Source organism: Miniopterus schreibersii, assembly GCF_964146895.1.
Source record: "Miniopterus schreibersii genome assembly, chromosome: 9".
Taxonomy (NCBI): domain Eukaryota; kingdom Metazoa; phylum Chordata; class Mammalia; order Chiroptera; family Miniopteridae; genus Miniopterus; species Miniopterus schreibersii.
The window spans coordinates 76,639,277-76,659,160 of NC_138118.1; the positions used below are offsets into that span (position 1 = coordinate 76,639,277).

At 47.9% G+C, this 19,884-nt stretch overlaps 1 protein-coding gene across 1 annotated transcript in view; it reads left to right on the top strand.

Annotated features, from left to right (window-relative positions):
* CHN2 (chimerin 2) overlaps positions 1-19,884 on the top strand; it is a 201,877-nt gene that overhangs the window by 168,406 nt on the left and 13,587 nt on the right. Inside the window, exon 7 of the mRNA XM_081146780.1 lies at positions 11,226-11,303. Within this exon, the coding sequence (XP_081002906.1) occupies positions 11,226-11,303 (78 nt within the window). The remainder of the gene's footprint in view (positions 1-11,225; positions 11,304-19,884) is intronic.

The window sequence follows — 19,884 nt, forward strand, 5'->3', positions numbered from 1 at the left end:
TCCTCAAACATCATTTTTGATTGTTGCATGAGTGTCATGCTTATTTGGCTATTTCCTGGTGCTCGGACGCGCACAGTATATTCCATTTCTAATGTTAGAAATAATGCCGCTATGAATGCCCTTCTGTATTTAGGATCATTTCCTTAGGATGGACTCTTAGAAATCAAATTACAGAATCTTAAAGGATATTACTATTTCGAAACTCTTTAGACACACAGCCAAATTGCTTTCTGAGACGATTTTAACAATGTATACTGCCTAGCAATTTCCTGCCTATGATGTGCTTTTTAGTGTGTGTGTGAGTGTGTGTGTGTGATTGTGTGACTTGTTTAACTTGTGCAGCCTGGGCGGGAGTGGATATGGACCCGATCTGTTGTTACATGGTGGAAAGAGCTTGGACCTGCCGTCCAAAGATCCGGCTTTTTGTCCTGGCTCCACACCTGACTGGCTGTGAGAACCCAGGCAACTAACTTACTCTCCTGCTCTTTGTAAAATGGGGAGATTGGGCCGGACCAGACACCTTCCTTTATTTATAAATTTTTGAGTGCTCTTGATGGTTCTTGGTGCCAAAGAGATTAGAAAATGTGCGTGCAGAGTCCTTTCTCAGGATCTGAGGCCCTACTGGGGGACAAATATGTGGAGGTGAAATGAAGCTTAGGAGCATGACCTATGGGAGCAGTGGGTCCTGTGTTCAAATCCAACATGTTGGTTGTGCAGGCTGGAGTGGGTGCTTGGGTCTTCTTGCGTATGAAACGGGGGCGATGATGCCAGTGCCGCAGGACGGGCGTGCAGAATAAACGAGACAATGGCTAATGTGCCTGGCACAGCATGTGCACAACCATCGTTACCTTTTTCCACTTTGTTCCTGGCGTGATTCTAACGTGCATGGTGAGTTTGAAGTGTTAGGGAGCATGTGCACTGAGACACGGCTTCACCAAAGAACAGCATGTGTTCAAAGAACGGTCCAGGGTTCTGAGCATTGAAAAACCGCGGGGGAGCAGACACAGGCCCGGCAGCGTGGGACAGTTTGCATGCAGAAAGCAGCCGGTCATTTCGATGTGATGTTTTTCTTTCCATAAAGATGCGTCTTAATCTAACTGCCTGCCCAAGAACCTGTAGAACGGCGGCTCCAGGCCCCGGCTGGCACATTCTGCTCTGCACACTGCCGCGCTGCTGGGTGCCAAGAAAATGTAATTCAGCAAGTGTATAGCCCCCGGCAGAGATTGCTCAGGCTCATCTGAGCGAGCGACAGTGGCAGGGAGGGTGAGAGAGAGACACGTGGGCTCTGCGATGCCATCGGTGCCTTAAACCAGAAGTTGACTGTCTGTGACTTCTGTAATAACACCCCTAGGTCAAGCATTCTGGGCACCTAGTTCTTTGGCCAGAGGTAGGGAGGCACATGACAGCAAGGAAAATACAAAGAAATGGAAGTGAGGATGGAATCCAAGAAGAGGGGAACAGAGGGCGGGCAAGAAGGACAGTGGCAGCTGGGAACTTCGTCGGAGCTGCGGCTCCCTGAAAATAGGCATGGTTTACTTGGGTCTTAGCTCTACAGTCGTTTGCCTAAAGCACTGTAGAGCAATTTTAAGAGGCTTGACTCGACAAATGGTCTACCTTCTCAAAAATAGCAACCAGCGTGGCTCAGTGGTTGAGTGTCGACCCATAAACCAGTAGGTCACGGTTCAATTCCCTATCAGGGCACCTACCCGGGTTGTGGGCTCGATCCCCAGTCGGGGGACATTCAGGAGACAGCCGATCAATGACTCTCTCTCATCACCATTGATGTTTCTATCTCTCTCGCCCTCTCCTTCCTCTCTCTGAAATCAATAAAAAAATTTAAAAATTTTTAAATAAAATAAAAGGAGATATACTGTTTCCAAACAGCCAATTCTTAAAACAAACAAATAAAAAATGCAAATGACTACATGTTGAAATGTGTGAGGTGTTTAACGCAACCTAAAAAGCATTTTCCTCTAAGTGGAGTATCTTTCGTTTCCACCTCTGAGCAGTCTAGGAAAAACGTCAGCAATTAGCCAAAACTGTTGACATCAGTCTCAATACAAGAGCTGGAGAAAGGCTATGGGAAGGACCACAGTTATAACACGCCACAATCAATCAGCCCAAGAAACATCAGATTATTTGCCTCTAAATAAGGTCGCTTGGTCCACTATCGAGACCACACAGGCCCTCAGTTTGGGATGAACACTGAGAGTTGGGATGAAGGGAAATGAATCATAAGAGAGGCAGCGAGACCAGTATCTGGTCCCTTATGTGTCTCTGGATTGAGAGTGGCCATCTGTCCCCAGAGAGAAACTGGAGTGACAGCTGGGCATGTCGTGCTACCAGAGACAGAGATCTCTCTTCCTCGGACCAGGATGCAGCAAGCCTGGAGGTCACCGGGGGTTTGAGCAGTCAGCCGGGTCAGCCACGGATGCCCGATGCTTCGAGGGCCGCAAATCAAGCCCGTGTCACTCATGTTTCTTGAGCACGCCGGGGGGACAGGGGGTCAGCTCCCACCCTGGTCTCTCTCCTTTGGCCGGTCCCGTCTCTGCTGCCCCCCTCCTCTCTCGGGACTGGAAACGGCAAGCGAAGGCTCTAGCGACACTACCGAGGCTCCTGGGGCCGAGGAGGAGGCGTGGGCCTGTGGGGAAGGGTTCAGAGCACATGGGGTCAAACAGGCGGGGCTTAGGAGGGTTGATAAGAAATCCCCCCTTTCTTTCTCACTCAGCGATCGGGGCTGTTTCACCCGGCATTTGTAGCCTCGCTTGCTGACAGGAGTGGAGACCAGAGCTGGGGTCCCTCAGCAAGACCGAATGGAAATCGCCCTGCCCCTCTCTCCATATGGATATTTTAGACACTGAAATAAGCAGTAAGCAGACACTCGGTGCAGCCATATCTAGCCATTAAAAGTATTTAAGTGTGATCCACAGACAGTGAAAATAAAATGGAAAAACAGGCTCCCCCCACTGTTCTGAGTTGAATGAATGCCTGCAGCGTTTTACTGCGGGTCTCTGGGCAGGATTTAATGTTTGTGGCTTTGGGGAAATTGCATGCAGCCAAGACTCATCACCTAACACCCAACTCCAGAAGCCCAGACGTATGTGTGGGATGAGCAGTGAGGGACTAGGAAAAAAACATGGCCATGCTGACTGTTTCTAAAATTATAAGTCATTTTGATGGAAGGCAGGAAAATAGAAAGACTGCAGTAAAGCAGGTATGTTTATTTTTCATGAAACCAAACTTTCTTGAGTGCCAAGCTAGTGCTGGCCTCATGCTAGTCACTGGAGACACGGTTAATACAAGAACTTCAGGGAGGGCCCCATTTGAAAAGTTAGTAAAGAGTCCCCTAGGCCGGCATGGCTCAGTGGTTGAGCATCGACCTAGGATCCGGGAGATCGGGGTTCGATTCCCGGTCAGGACACATGCCTGGGATGCAGGCTCCATCCCCAGAAGGGGGCATGCAGGAGGCAGCTGATCAGTGACTCTCTCATCATTGATATTTCTCTCTCTTCCTCTCCCTTCCTCTCTCTGAAATCAATAAAGACGTATTTTTTAAAAAGTCCCGTAGGAAGAGAGATGGGGCTGAGTCCTCGTGTCAGCGGGCCATTAGTGGCCACCACCACATTTGCTACACCGGGTGCCAGGGATTTCCACGGAGATGACTCTGTTTCCAGGACACGCCTGTTAGGACTCAGTTTCCTGATCTGTAAAGTGAGAATGACACCTGCTCTCCCTCCCTCACAGAAGAAAGATAAATCATGTCATATACTCCACAAGTACACTATGCTACTGTTAATATTATTCTAGTCCAAACCTGGCTGTGTCCCTAAAGGCCTCACCGTGGCGCTGGGTCCCCATTTCCAGTGCCCCCCTCTTGTGATATCAGAAATGTGATCTCCTGGTCAAAAGGAAACCCAAAGGGCATGGTCCCTGGATTTTATATCAGACTCCCAGGAGCGAATGGATGAGGTAATGGCTAGTGAGGATGAAGGGCTGCAGCGGGCCTTTGACCTCCAGGGGTTTTATAGCCATGGACGTCCATTCATTCAGAAAAACCTAGTAAGCGCCTACTTTGTGCCAGGCTGGAGGTGTGACACCAGGCTCTTAATTGTGACACACAGTGTCTGATCTCATAAAGCCAGCCGCCTCGCAGGGGGTCATAGATAATAGTGTGAAAATCATACTGCTGGTTATGATTGTGAATTCTCAAGGTGACAGGCAGGGAGGGGTGGGCAGCGAGGCTGGAAAGGTGGCAGAGGCTGGACCACACCGGCCCCAGCAGGACATGGTATGGACTTTTGCCTTTAGCTTAGGAATCTGTGGAGGTTTTCAGTGGCATTATGGGAAGCCAGGGTGGGGTGGGCATGAACAGAAGCACGCTCACATTTTGTGTTTGAAAGGATATTGATTCCCTTGTTTGCGGTGGGGGAGTGTTCAATAGCATTGACCGGTTCATACTTCCGTCTTCTCTAACAATACCCCAGAACCCCAGAACTGAAGCCCTCGAGATGAGCCTCAGGGCTTTCAGTGCCAGGAGCCCACCGGAATCCCTGGGGGATGTTTGTACAGGCCAGGGCCCATCCCCAGAAAGTTGAATTCAGTTGGTCTGAGCTGGAAAGTACTTGAGCATGGTGTCTGTTTGTAAGTTTGTTTTCCCTCAGGTGATTTAAGGATCTCAAGGTTGAGACCCACTGGTTCAGTGGAAAGCACAAAACAGGGGTCCTCCCTGGATCAGCAACATCAGTGTCACCTTGAACTTGCCAGGCACCGAGATTCTCAGGCCTGATCTCACGCCCATGGAGCTGGGCTGGCACCCAGCAGCCTGTGTATTATCAGGCCTTCTGGGCTCCTGAGGCTGGCCCAAGCGTGAGAAGACTGGCTGTAGAGGGTTGCAGGCAAGAGAGCCCGAGTCTGGACCTGGTTCTAGACCTAGTTGTAGAGTAGCCCTAGGATGGGGGGTTGGGGGCAGGGGTGCAAATCGTTGAATTTCTCTGACCCTCAGTTTCTTCACTGTAAAAAGAGCAGGTGGGGTCAGATGAGCTCGAAAGTTACCTGTGATGTTAAGAACCTGTCATCTGTGCACACTAAATCTAACAAAGTTTTTATAATGTACTTTTAAATTGTTATATTTTTATGTAATGGAACCAAAGCATAATCATTGTAGGAAGCTCAAAAAAATACAGAAAAGAAAGAAGAAAGTAAATAGCAGTTAAAATTTCTCCGCCCAGAGATAACTGTTGCCTGATCTCCAACAGTTTGGTGTGCCAGAGATATTTTGGTCTGTTTTCTTCTGATGTTTCCTGTGTGCCATTTCTTACCACACTGAGAATTACACACTATATATATGGTTCAGGAACCTACTTCTCGCTAACATCATATCAGGGCATATCCTGTCATCAGTAAAAGTGACCATAATCGTTTTTGTTAGTATCTGCATAATATTCCATCTCATGTTTATACCGTAATTTATTTAACATGGTCCCTATCTTGGATGTGTAAGCCTTTTCTCATTTCTTGCTATTGTTATGGTGAACCTGTCTGTTATCTATCCATCTCACTTTGTCTGAAGACCTTCTTAAGAAAATCCTAGAATTAGAATCATTGGATCGATGCACATGAGGCACCTGATACATTGCCAGCTTCTTTTCCCAGACAGGAGCCCCTTCGTATGAGCACCTACAGTACATTAGAAGGCTCTCCCTATGACACCCTCGCCAGCATTGGTAGCATTGACTGTCAGTCCGTATCCTGCCAGAGGCGGCTGGTGCCTGCAGCCGCAGGGTAGTGTTTGTCGAAGGGGTATTGCTTGGCCTTTCAGCACCCAAGAGGATCTCGGACTCAAGAGGCAGAGAAGTGGAGGGACCCCAGGAGCACAGGACTGGGGTAGGAAGAGTGGGGTGACACCATTGTAGGACTGCTGAGTCCTCCTTAGAATGCAGAACTGGAATTTACTTGAAGTCTGCAGGTGAGCTGCAGATAGATGGTCAATCACTGTTTCTGGAAATTGGTACCAATAAGGTAGAATGTCATGATCCCCAGAGGTGGGCCTTCCTGACCCAGGCGGAGAAGGGGCCATTGGACAGATGAACCTCTGAGGTCCCCTCTTGGCTTCCGATGTTTGGTTACCAGTGTCAGCACGGAGGGAAGGTCTCCTCCCCCTGCCTCTTTTTCCTGGGCATCTGCATGTACATGGTGACGGCATCGGCTTGGTTTCCCATGTCTTCCTGCCACCGACCCGCCCTTGCCCCCTTGTCTTCAGCTGACAGCCTTGCACTGCCTTCTGGTTGCCTGACTCCTCCTTGGATTCAGGATCCGAATCAGAGAAAGAGCAGTGGGAGCCCGTAGAAGATAGAATCCCAGCCCTGTCCAGTGCGGCTCAGATGGGTGGAGCATTGTCCTGGGCACCGAGAGGTCACAGGTTTGATTCCCGGTCAGGGCACATGCCCAGGTTGCTGGCCTGATCCCCAGTAAGGGGAGTGCAGGAGGCAGCCGATCGATGTTTCTCTCAATGTTTCTTCTCTCATCGATGTTTCTCTCTCTCTCTCTCTCCCTTCTTCTCTAAAATCACTAAAAACATTTTTTTAAAAAAAGATCTCTTTCAAGTTAAAAAAAAGAAAAAAAATAGAATTGTAAACTTTACTTATAAATAAGGGAAAGGGAAATGGTGAGTTTATTTCACCATTTATTTATAGCCTTATACTTACTTCAAAAAGTACCTATGTAGTGCCTGCTTTGGAAGAGGCGCCAGGAGAACAGAAGTCTCCTCCTCACGACCAGACCGAGATCGCCAGCCCTGCGAGCTGCTCACAGGCTGACAGTGGGGAAGAGAGTAATCCCAGCATTGAACCCCTGGATATTTTTAGTGCAAGCGTTATTTGGATGAGAGGCAGTTTAGAGGGTAGTGAAAAGCATAGATTTAGTGTACACCCCAAACAACTGAAAACGGGTGTTCACACTAAAGCTTGTCCAAGAATGTTCTTAGCTGCACTACTTGCAATAGCCAAAAGATAGAGGCAGCCCAAATGTCCGTCAACTGATGAATGGGTGAACAAAATGTGTTCTGTCCATGCAATGGGTTATCATTTGGCAATAAAAAGCAGTGAAGTACTGATACACTCTACAGCATGGATGAACCTTGCAAACATGCTAATGGAAAGAAGCCAGACACGAAAGGCCATATGTTGTATGGTTTCATTTATTATGACATATTCAGAATAGGCAAATCCAGAGATAGAAAGCAGATTGGTGGTTGCCAGGGGCAGGAGGGAGAGGGGAATGGTGAGTGACAGCTCAGTGGGTATCTGGTTTCATTTGGGGTGATGGAAAAGCTCTGGAACTAGATAGTGGTAATGATAGCAGAACATTGTGATGCACCTAATGCCATTGAATTGCTGAATTGTACACTTTAAAGTGGTTAAAATGGTGAATGTTGTGTTACATATATTTTATCACAATAAAAAAATAAAGAAACTTGTTCTTGGGGTGGGGAAAAGCTTAGACCTAGTTAGTTGTGCCCGGGTTCTGATCTCAGCTCCACACATACTAGCCGTATAAGCTTGGGCAAGGCACTTAAACCCTCAGTTCCCATTTCCTCATCTATAAAGTGGGGACATTTATAACAGTATCTACTTTATAAGGTTATAAATCTTAAATGAGTCAATATATGCAAAGTGCTTTGTACAGTACCTAGCATATCAGAAGTAAATATTTGTTTTATCCACCTAACCTAGGTATTCTCAACTAGGGGCAATTTTGCCTCAGAGGAGAGAATTGGCCATGTCAGGGGAAATTTTTGGTTATCATAGTCAGGGAGCTCTACTGGCATCTAGTGAGCAGGAGCAAGGGAGACCACTAACATCCTACAGTGCTCAGCTTCCCACAACCAAGAATTATCTGGCCCAAATGTCAAGAGTTCCAAAACTGAGAATCCCCGACTTAAACAGAGCGCGTAGGCAAATGTGCTTCATCTAATGAATGTATAGATAATAGAAAAAATTGCTAGAAAAACGACTGTCACCAAAAGTATTAAACGTCCACGTATATGAGACCATGCATTAGTCATTGTGGGGAATGTCGAAGATACCAAGGCTCTGACTGCCCTCGAGGAGGTTGGCTAGGGAAGAGCTCTGTGTGGTGGAGTTATCGAAGAGGGAAGTTTCCACCAAGAGACATTTGTAATCAATTTTCCCTTTAGTACGAGGGTGATCTGGGGTCATCCACACTCCTCACAGTAATGCTCACCCAATGCCAACACCCTGGTTCCCTGTAAAGAGGCATCTGAAGCGAACAGTGTATATAGTTCCTTCACACGTCTGAATGTGTCTTGTGTTTGGGTTGATTCTGTTGAGCAAATATCTGAACAAGAAACCACTGTCACCAATAGAAATAAAAAATTACTTGTTATAAGTAAAGGCACTGACAAGAAAATATTGAATCTCTTTGTATTTAACCACCCATATACCCAAAGGAAAAGGAGACCCTTTGGCCCACTTTCCATTGAAAGAGTTATTTTATCAGGTTCTAAAACCATGTATCCATGTAATTGGCCTAGTTCAGATCACAGAATCTGTTCTTACACAGATTGGCTCAACATCAAAAGGTCTCCTGCTGGCAGTAAAGGGTTGGGAAGAGACCTTTATACCTCCTGTCTGTCTTTTTGCCTCTGGGCTAAGGGTTGGAAGCCTTTCCAAGGTATGTCATTGCCTCCCTCAGGCCCTGTGAGTGGCAGATGGCCTTTAAGATTGAGCAATGGGAATGAGGAGCCCATCAGAAGGGCAGACCCCTGGAGGTTCAGGTCCTTAGAACCAGAACATGGCGATCAAAGGATGGGCCAGGAGATCATACCCTATACACCTTTGCCCACCTTTCTTCACAACTCTGGCTTTTTATATTTATTCGGTGCCTACTATGGCAAGGAATTTATTATTAGACACTCTTACAGGGGAAGCAAAGGTGAATTAGACATAGAGCATGTCACAGTGAGTTCTCAATATGGCAGGGGTACCAGACCTGTTACAAATCACTCTCATATGAGATAGAAAGTGCTAAGCACAATAAGAAAAATATGGGAAAACGCGATGGAACTTCAGAGGAGAGAGTTTGCTTTCAGTGGGGAGTTTGGAGAAGTCTTTTTGGAGAGGGGCATTTTCGTTAGGGTGTGAATGTTGGTGAAAATGTAGACATGTGAAATGATGCTGGAATGTGCTACAGGACAGAGCGAGCTAAGGCGGTGAGGAGTTGAGTATGTCAGAGAGGAGGTTTTGTAGGATTCTTGGAGGTGGAGGGAAATAGATGAGCTGGACTGATTGGGGCAATCCAGGGCATGGTTAAGTCACAGAGAATCACTGACAGTTTCTGAGCAGGTGGAGTGGTGACGGGCTAAGAAGACTATTGTGCAGGTGTGTGCAGGTGTCCTGGAAGGATAGGAAGGGTCTGAGTTATTGTGGGGCAAGCCAGGTAAGGAGGGGCAGACTTGGTCAATACTCCAAATAAATAATTTGTCAGGATAAGGCACCAGGACTTGGTGTATAGAAGCTTGAGCGCTGGACACACATATTCTGGGTTCTAGTCCTGGCTCAGCCGCTTTAACCAGCTGCATGTCTTCAGGAAAATTGCTTTACTTCTCCATGCCCTGATATCTTTATCTGAAAAATGGGAATGAAGGTCTTGTTCCTCATACACGTGAGCTGAAATTAAATAAGTGCACGCAACACATTCTGTCGTCTCGCACAACGTAAGTCATTGTGCTCCACAGCTCAGTATAAAAATCGGCTGTTATTATTGAGGGTAACAAGAAGATAAATGGGAGGACACACTTCTGCACCAAGCTGGCATGAGAGTGACGGCCAGGAGTAGAGACTTACGCAAGGAAAGGGTCGATCTTTTGTGACGCTCCACGATGCTGCTGCAGGGGCTGGAACATGGAGCCATGTTGCAGGAGAGAATGGGATGAAATTCATGGACCATCCATCCATGTAAATGGTCCGACCACCTATGTTCTTCTTGCTTTCTAGTTGCAAAGGCATTGATTTTACTCTCTGGCATTAGCTGCATTGAACTTGGCCAATAGATCAGGCGTTCTCCCAAGACGTAATGATTTCCTCACTTCTATTAATGGAGAGATCAGGGACCAAAAAGCTATGGTCCTAAGAGAGACCATCAAACAGATGATGCTTTCTGAAGAGCAAGGAAGGCTTTGGGCTTGTGCACTAACAGAATGAACATCGAAGATGTTTTATTTCGAGGAGAAGCAGCCACGGTGCTTCGGTTTGGTTAAGGCCTGTGGCCTGTGTGGGTTGTGGGGGGCTGTCGGCAGCTGGCGGGAGGAGAGAGGCCAGGGTTATCCTGGAGCTGACACCCTACCTCTCGTTTTGAGATGGCTGTAGAACTCACAGCTGAAATGCTGTGCCCTGTACCTGTGCCCCATTCGGTGCTCAGACTCTTCTAATTTAATGCGTGCAGATGAATAAAAACGGACTTTCAAGAGCTGGGGCAGGTTTTTTTAAAAAGAGACTCAGGCTTGATCCCTTTAAGATTAAACAATCCTCAGGGTTTAAAGGTTTAAAGTTCAGCCCAGGATGAGGTTCGGAGCCCCAAAATAATTGGATGCAGCCTCAGGCTTTGAACATCAGAGCCAGTTGTGCGTGTGTGTTGGGGTGGGGGGGGAGAGAGAGAGAGGGAAGTGTGCCAGCGAGCAGGAGAGGTCTCCCCTCGGCAGTGTCCGGCGGGAGGAATCGAGCAGCCTGCCCCGGCCTCCCCCATTGATTCTTCAGCGGCTGACTGGCTACAGCATCTGGGGGCTGCTGGCACATGAATGTGCGCTATTGTTCCAGGCACACGTCGGCCTGAAGACATAGCACAAAACAGGCCGGGCCTTATTCAGAGGCAGAGCCCCCTCCGTCCCGCAAACGGGCCCTTCCAGGTCACATGCCGAGGCCTCTGCAGGCAGGACAGACGCAGCTGCCTCCGGTCTGCTGCCTGACTAGCTGCGCTTCCCGAGCCTGACAGCCCGGCTTCCCAGGCTCCGCGGGGACAAGGAGATCTGGGGTCCCCACACCATGTTCTCCCAGGAACTCTGGCTGGACAGTGAGAAAAAGTGTGCTGTGGTCCGGAAGCCCAAGCAGGGCAGGAAACGGCAGGAGCTGCTGGCCGTGGCCTTGGGGGTGAAGGTGGGAGTCAAAGGCGGCTTTCTGTGGCCCCCTCTCAAACTCTTTGCCTGTCCACAGATCTCCTCCCTGGTCAGGAGGGCCGTCCTCACGCACAACGACAACCACTTCAACTATGAGAAGACGCACAACTTCAAGGTAAGCAAACTTGTGCATCCTTCTGTTCTGAGAGGGCCCGTGGACAAGTGTCGTCAGTTTGTGGTTTCCTTCTGGTCTTCGCTTGTAAAGTACTGAGATGGCCAATTTCCTTGCATCCCACATTTAGCTACCTGCTTTGGATCTGACCACACTGGAGACCTCAGAAAGCTTGTGACCGACGTCTAGAAACATCTACATGTATATTAACTGAGTTCTGGGGAATTGGACCCATTTCTGCTTCCGATTCGCAGGTCCAGGGAAAGAAAAACAGAGCATGCCCCGTCGGTGGCCTTTAGAGACCCTCTGGTGTCACCCAGCAGTACTTTTCCACTCAGGGTAGCTGTTAGACTATCGCTATCCCCGAGCAAGTGGAAACAGAGGCCCGTTTCACATTCTGTGTTTTGTCTTTTGTTTTCAGGGATGCTAACCCCTTTGGTTTGTGTGTAGACAGCTGTGAAAGCAAATGATGACAGGCGACACCGTCCAGTCGCTTTTGTTTGTGCTCTGGGTGCAGGGAGCACCCCGGCCGCCTGGCCGAGCTGCCCAGGGCTGCGGCCTTGACCCTGCTCACCAGACCAAACAAAAAGATACGGGAAGTCGGTGGGAGTTTAAGTGGATTTTCCCACGTGTGTTTATAAACTGGAAATACTGCTATTTTCATTTCAGATGGGCACCGGTAGAAATGGCCTGCCATCCGAAAATGATCTTATTCCCTTTGCCCTGACGCGTTTTCCCAAGAAGGGCTGGGAGGAGAGGCTGATGCCAGATGGCCTGGCTTGAGATGCGTTTCAGTGCCCAAGAGAGGCGGGGTGGAGGTAGAGGCTTTACCCGGCAAATGCGCTGACAATTTGGAAGTTGGAGAGAATGGAGATCCAGGATAAAAAGAAAAGGCAGGAGCAGCAAATTGTGACTTGCCTTCTTTTTTAAAAATTCTTCTTTCCTTTAGGGCCAGGAGCCCAAGTGGCTGCTGAAGCCAGGATAGCCCTTTGTCAGAGCTGGCCAGGGAGACCTAGTTTGTTCCCTTGCTTTCTGATCCTTCAGAAGGACAAATGTGTGTCTATTAAATATCCGCCCACGTGAGTTCGGTCCGTTTGCTGAGCTTCTGTTTTTAGAAAGCAAGCAGCCCAGGCGTCTGCATGCTATAATTGAACTGAGGGCTGGACTATTTCAGCTCTCTGTATTTATTGAGGATGAAGAATTGCATTACATGGCGCTTGACATTTCTCCCACCACCGAATAGCGACAGGTCTAATTTGGGGCATAAAAAGCCTTTATGTGGCTTTTTTAAATTTCTTTCCTGTTTTCTGTCTTGCCCTTCATTCATGTTTTTGCCGTAAGAAGGTATTTTTCTGACTTTGGGCAGAAATCCTGATCCTTTGCATCTTGTGGATACACTATCGTCGGTGAGAGGCTGGGCCTTCTTGGGCTTCCGAACTCTCTTCCTTCCTCTTGAAAATCCCAATTCTTCTGCTTTTAAGAGACAATTGGAGTTATGCCCTATGTGGGATGTTTGCATGGGACAGCTTTCCCCCTCTCTCTGACTCTCTGTCTCTCCCTCTCTCTGTGTCTCTGTCTGTCTCTCTCTCTCTCTGTCTCTCTCTATATATATCTTTTACCTTAGCTTATGTGAAAACATGAGCATACATAGCTGATTGATACTTTCAAGACTAATTTCAGTGTTTTAGTCTTAGGTCTATGGGTGGAAATGACATTTAAGGCAAAAAGAGAGCAGAATCTTACTTTTGTAAATAGTCCAGTTGCCAACGTGATCGATAGTAATTGTTTTCACTGGAAAACACCAACAGCTTTTTAAATGTTTGCTTAAAAAGTCAGTATCTGTTCCACATGGCCTCTTCTTACTTCCAGCTACTGAGAGACGGAGAAGCAGGAACCAGACAGACCAGTTGTTAGAGAGGCTACTCGAGCCGGACAGGAGCCGTTCTCTTCTGCCGCTTAAATAGTGTCTTTGAGACCCAGCAGACCCTTGAGTCGATGTGTTGGTTGCTTGTGGCCTCAATGGTACTGCTTGTGCCACTGTCCCTGAGAATGAGTGGCTGGAGCTGGTGGGGTGGTGCCCCCTGTCACTCCTTGCCCCTCCCACTCTCACTCAGGCTCTCTTCACCCCCCACTGTCTTTGGAAGAACCTTCTAAAACCAGGGTTTTTAGTAACGGGCCACTGAACCACACTGAAGAAAGCAAGCTCTCATCGAAGGCCCCTGTCCTCTGCTTGGAACCAGTGTGAAATTAAGACATAAAACACAAACGTTTTATTTATGTTGACTTCTAATGGGCTTTATTCTGAACTTTAATTTGTAATTTGGGTTGTTATTTGAGGGTATTCTGTGCATGGCGCAAAGCAAGTGCTCAATAAAAGGAACAAATAATCACACTGTCATGCTTATCAGCAAATAAGCCTTGCCAGGCCCTGTCTGTTCCCTGCTCTAAATGCTCCCTGCCCGAGGTTCAAATCTGCCAGCCAATCTTAATGCCTCACCCACAGCAAGATTTTTTTTGCCCCAGTCAAAACTATTCCCTCTCCCCAGGTACCTCATCAAGAGGGATAAACAGAAGTCCCCAACAGGGCCCGTACGGGTGGGAACTCCCGCTCCTTTCTTCAGAAAGTGCCCAGTCCCTGCATATCTACTATCCTCGCTTTGGGGAGCGTGTCTAGAAAAATTCCCCATTCAGCTCGGGAAACAAAAGCATTTGGAAGCAAATTCAAGTTGTGCCTCATTTCATGCAACAATGATGTACTTTCCCACACTGAATGCAGGTGCAGGTGTTGCTATTTTAAATCCTAAATTCTCTGGGATTCCTCGTACATCCTCGGCACTAAAAGGAATTTGTTGGAGGAATGATGAGATGAGCAGACTCCTCTCTAAAGGAAAAACGGTTTGATAAACAGGAAAACCAGTCCATTACTGAACCCGTCCTACGTCTGCATCCCTGTTCATCCGCTTGACTTAAGGAGGCACTCCCCTCTACAAGAAATAGCCCCCTTTTAGATGGTCTACCTTAGCAACACCTGGTGGTTGAGCCTAAAACTCTTCAGGCCAGCGGGCCCCAGAGCCCCCGTAATCTGGGTAACTGTCCTTCCTTCCCCACGCAGCACAGTGACAGGGTGGCTGTGGCCAGCTTCGTACTCTGGCTATGACCTGATCTTTGGCCAAGAGCTTAGTTCTCCCAGTCTCGGTTTTCTCATCTGGAAAATGGGACTGTTGTAAAGTTTAAAAAACACCTGTGCGTCACTTATGGGCTCTGGCACCCAGCAAGGTTAGCTTCTCTCATTATTTTATCGTTCATCTTTGTGTGTCTCTCGCTTGTCTTGTGATTTCGTATTTAGCTTTCGCTGTCCCTGGGCTTCTTATTTTCCATCCCGACTTGGCCAGGCCTTTTTTCTATCATCTTTCTTTCTCCCTTGTTAACCACACGTGATAGAAAGAATGAAAGAGGCTTCTCGACGATGCCAAGGACAGGAGTGGAAACTTGGAGTCAGAAAGGAGCCAGGTGGGAATGGGGTGCAGGGAGGACCCCATCGGGTCCAGGGGCAGGACTAGGCCAGGAGGCTGAGAGGGTGTCCAGGTGTTACTGCTGTGACCCCTGTCCCGGGAGGGACAGCACCGCCGCCCCCCCTGGGTTCTGTGGCTCATTGACGGTCTCCGGGCCGACCGCTGGCTTTCATTGTCGGTCTGGCGGCCCTGTGCTGTGGATGAGCCATTTTTGCCCCCCACAGGCAAACCCCTCTCTTGTCTGCTCCACCTCATAAAAGTGTGCAGCCCTTCGTCCCCAGTCACTTGCCTGCCCTACGCTGGCACAGGCAGAAATCGGCTTTAGAAATGGCTGCGGGTTTTATTTTGTTTCTTTTGTTTAATCATCAGAAAGGGCTGTTTGGGCAGAAACAAGCCTGGAACAACTGGAAGAAAAGACATCCTTCACCGCCTTGAATATAAAATGAGGGACTCACGGGGAGGCTGGCATTAAATGGGCTTGGAAGCAGTGGCTTTATGCAGAAAATACGGCTTCTGCTCCGAAGTGCTGTGAAGAAGAGTCACTTTTTTATCTACCTCCTGCTGTAGCCCGGCTGCACCGCTGTAATGGTCAGAAACTCCTTGTTTCCAAGTAATAGAAGCCTGGAAACTGTCAGAAGCTAAATACGAGGCTACTGTACAGGAGGGTCTCCTAGACCCCAGGGCCTGCTCATGACTCAGGCAGGGAGAACACTGGAACTGGGAGTGCGCCAGGGCCCCGTCTCTCCTCTCCCCCCCCCCCCCCCCCGCTTCCCCCTCTCCCGCCCTCCCCACGTCTTCATCGCTCTCTGTTCTCTGGGTACCAAACTCATTGTATCCTCTCTGCGCAAAAATGTCCTAATCCATATCATGGCTAATCTGCAGAACATGGCTGATGATGACTCCCTGGTTTATATGTTACTACACCAGCCACAAAGTCCTAATTCCAAACTTCCAGAGAGAGAATCGGAAGAGCTTGACCTGCACCAGGTACCTGCCGGGCTCAGGTCACTCTGACCACAGAGCTCAGCTCCGTAAACCACAGATGGGCCCCAGGATGTCCGGGGGTGGACAGTGCCCAGGTGATGCAAAAGAAAGGAGTCCCCTGAGCAGATGGCCTGGAGATGTCGGCTGCGATCCTTGCCTCCTTGTCTTGAAGAATCCCCGTAAAGTTTCGTATGAATGTCTAACTCTTTCCACTGGGTTCTGCTTGAACTAATCATGAGCCTAAATAGTATACTATCTGGGCCGAGGTTTCGGGTTCGATCCCCGGTCAGGGCACATACAAGAATCAACCAGTGAATGCATAAATAAGTGAAACAGCAAATCAGTGTTCCTCTCTCACTTTCTCTCTCTCTCAAATCAATAAATAATATATACCTCATTAATTGAAAATATCACCCGCTTCCTGACAAACCAACCTAGTTTAGTGATAAACCCTTTCTTGTGGGATCACCAAGATTGACTCTGGCTCCTCAGATTTGCAAAGAGCTTATTCACGGAGGGGACAACTAAGTGAATGAATCTGGTGGTCGTGGTTTAAGTGGGTCCTCTGGACACCAACCCCGCAATGCCTTTAGCCAGTGGACCTGCACTCATGGCAGGATTTCGGGCGAGTAAAGAAGCCACTTTTGGACGAGTTTCTCACATAGGTGAGTGAGTGCCTGCTCTGCCTGCCAGGGTCTGACTCAAAGCTTATCTTACCCTTCCTTGGCATGTCTTTGTGTAAATATTGGGACACAGTCACTGTAAATCCTTTACAAACCAGCAGAGCCCGGTGGAAAGAGGAGAGGCTGGGACAGCAAACCCAGCAGGGACTCCTTGCGTCAGCCACACCCCAGGGAAGTGGCTTGGCCAAACCGTCCCACGAACATAAATCATCTATTAGCAAGTCTGACCCGTGCCAAGTGCTTAAGCGGTTATTAATTTTGCACTGAGTTTTTTCTATTCCAAAGAACATATCATTCACATGGGGCTATTCTAAATGACTCAATGGCTGATTCTGGCATTTTAAGTCCCAAGAAACACTCTTTTTGTGTTTTGTTGGGAGGAAAACACAGTGAGTGCTATACATATTAGTTGGGTATATTCGAAAGTTCTAACAAGAGGAAGCCATTTAGACATGTAATTTTTATTCATCAAAGATGGACTGAGGCCTGATTATGTGCCAGGCACTGCCAGGGACAAGAAAGACAGAGGTAACATGAGAATGTGAACTTGTCCTCTGCTGGGTGGCTCTCACCCCGAGTGGCTTTGCTCCCAGGGGACATCGGGCCGTGCCTGCAGGCATTTCTGATTCTCACGACTGGGTTTGCTAATAGTAGAGACCTGTGCTGCTGAGCCTGCCGCAGGCCCAGGACAGGCTCCGACCCCACGGAGTTGTCTGGCCCCAATACCAACAGTGCCAAAACTGAGAAATTTGAAACAGACAATGAGATGCCCTTGGGGGTTCTTGAGTAGGGGAGTGACAAAAAAAATTTTTTGTACTGATGCTCTCCTACTCCTGAGAGGAAGTTAGCTACCAAAAAAAGGTGTCACTTTAGGCAATGGGCTGATTCCACCAAAGCTATGGGGCAGTCGATGTTTTAAAAATTAAAACTGCATGGCTCAGCGGTTGAGCATCGACCTAGGATCCAGGAGATCGCGGTTCAATTCCCGGTCAGGGCACAGGCCCAAGCTGCGGGCCCGATCCCCAGAAGGGGGCATGTAGGAGGCAGCTGATCTATGACTCTCTCTCATCATTGATGTTTCTCTCTCTCTCCCTCTCCTTCTCTCTCTCTGAAATCAGTAAAGATATATTTTTTAAAAATAATAATAAAACAATAATAATTAAATCCTATTTTAAATGGACTAGAAGAGCTTCCAAATAGATGTATCTGGGGCTGGATGGTGCCCAGGCTGAGGAACGGGCTCTCCTGCTGCATCTGCTCAGCTGCCTCACAGGGAAACTGGAATCTTCTGTCACGGACCCGGTGATCCCCCTCGGAGACTGAGTGATTACCCTCGGCTAGTTCTCTCATCTCTGTAAAGGTTCACTTCAAGGTCAGCATTTCATCTGATCTTGCAAGAGGGAAAAGTCCCAAGTTTAACCTAATTCTTCACATGAGTCCAATGTCACAGGATGCTGGGACGTGCAGGAGATTATAGGAGAAACCGTTGGCTGAGATCAGAGGCCAAGAGCTGCTGACCACAGACAGGCTTCCTGCCCTCAACCTCCTCGGGTAGCTCTGGACAAAAGCCAGACTAGGTGACCCCCCAAACCCAGTGGCTTGTAGCTGGCAGTGACTTTAGCCAGCTCCAGCCCCCTCCCATATGCAACGAAGAACAACTGCCTTGACCCAGAGTCTTTTTTAAACCAAAGTAAAAGGATAAAGTTCTCGTTTTAAATATAAATAATAAAAATGAGAAACCGAGGTGATACGGTTTTTGCCTATACCGGTGATTCTCTACCAGGGTTCCTTTGTCCCCAGGGGCACATTTCACAATGTCTGCAGACATTTGTGGTATTTCCAGCCAAGGGATGCTGCCGGCATCTGGTGGGTAGAGGCCAAGGTCGCCACGAAACATCCTACAATGCACCAAGATTTACCCAGCCCCAAACCTTCATAGTGCCAAGCTGGAGAAGCCCTGTTGCACACGGATAAGAAAAGGCAGAATTTCTTAACCGTAGCACATCATAAACAGCACTTTCTGCTTCCTACAGTCTCGAACCTGGGCTGAGCTGAGTGTACACTTGGGCAGCGTCCACGATGACCCATCAGCACATCCTTGCTGTGAAACCACCAGGCTCGGCAGATGCCAGACAGACGCACTCCGCTCCCTTACCAAGTGTCAGGCCAGGGCACACGCCCTGAGCTCCTGAGATTTTCCTTGACAATCCCTCTTGCTCTTGTTATGCAACGGCCATTCCTGGGCTATTTGTCCAACATACCTTATCTCCTGCAACATCATCTTTTTCTGTTTGGTGTGTTTTTTTAATTCCAGGCAGACCGTGCCCAGTATAATAGTCTTGGACAGACATTCTTCCTGTCTGGGGTATTTTCTTCCTGTCTAGGGTATTTTCGGTGTTGCCCTAAAGTTTGCAAAATGTTTTGGTTTGTTTTTTTTTTCCTGAAAAGATATTCTTGAAAATCAATAAACTTCAGAGAATGGAAAACGCTGATTAGTGACTTTTCAAGATATGGGGTATTTCATTGGAATGGTTGACATAATATCTCAACCCAGAGTGAAATGGGTGCAGAGAGAGTGCCTCGGCATGCACATGAGGCCTACTATTCAGAGGTTGTCCTTGTGGACCCAAAAGAAAACTGAACACTGTATCGGCCATGAAAATAAACAGTGGTCCATCACAAAGAGGAAATTAGGCAGTGGGCCTAAAATAATGTTGAACTAACTTGACGTTCCCCTCGGTCCCATTTTGTTTGATTTCTCGGGGAATGTGTAGATACTCGGAGTTATTTGCTCTTCCAAAACGCCTGCCTGCATCTGTTTGGCTGGAGAAAGGAGATCACCGGTAGTGGGGATATATTGACGGGAAAGGATGTTGGTAAATATGGGTGAAGTTAATAAGCATTAAATGTAATTATGATCTGTTTAATTTTTTTTTAATATTGGCAAAGAATAAAATTTCAGGAAATCTGTGACTAACGTGTCCTGTATTTCCTGAGCATTGAGTAGGCCAGTTTTCATTTGGTCAATGTGTGATAAACATGGCAGCTACTCTCCTAATTTCTAAATACTGTGTTTTCAATTTTACCTCCCATGCGATTTATTTATCCACTAGAGATGTTCCAGAGAAGAATTTGCTCACACTCCTTTTTGTGTGATCTACAAGAAAAGCATGTCTTTCAGAAACCAAGCCCACCTTCCTTGGCTTTTGGCTCTGCTGTTTTCTCTTCTTGGGATGTTCTCCCCAAGTACTCTGCCTCCCCAGTCAACACCATCGCTTCCCCCGCACCTCCGTCTTTCCTGGCCTGGTGAATTCCTACCCATCCTTCAAAACCCAATTCAAATATCCCTTTGCTCAGCCTTCTCAGGAAGAACTTGTTATTCTCTCCAGTATATGACCGTAGGAT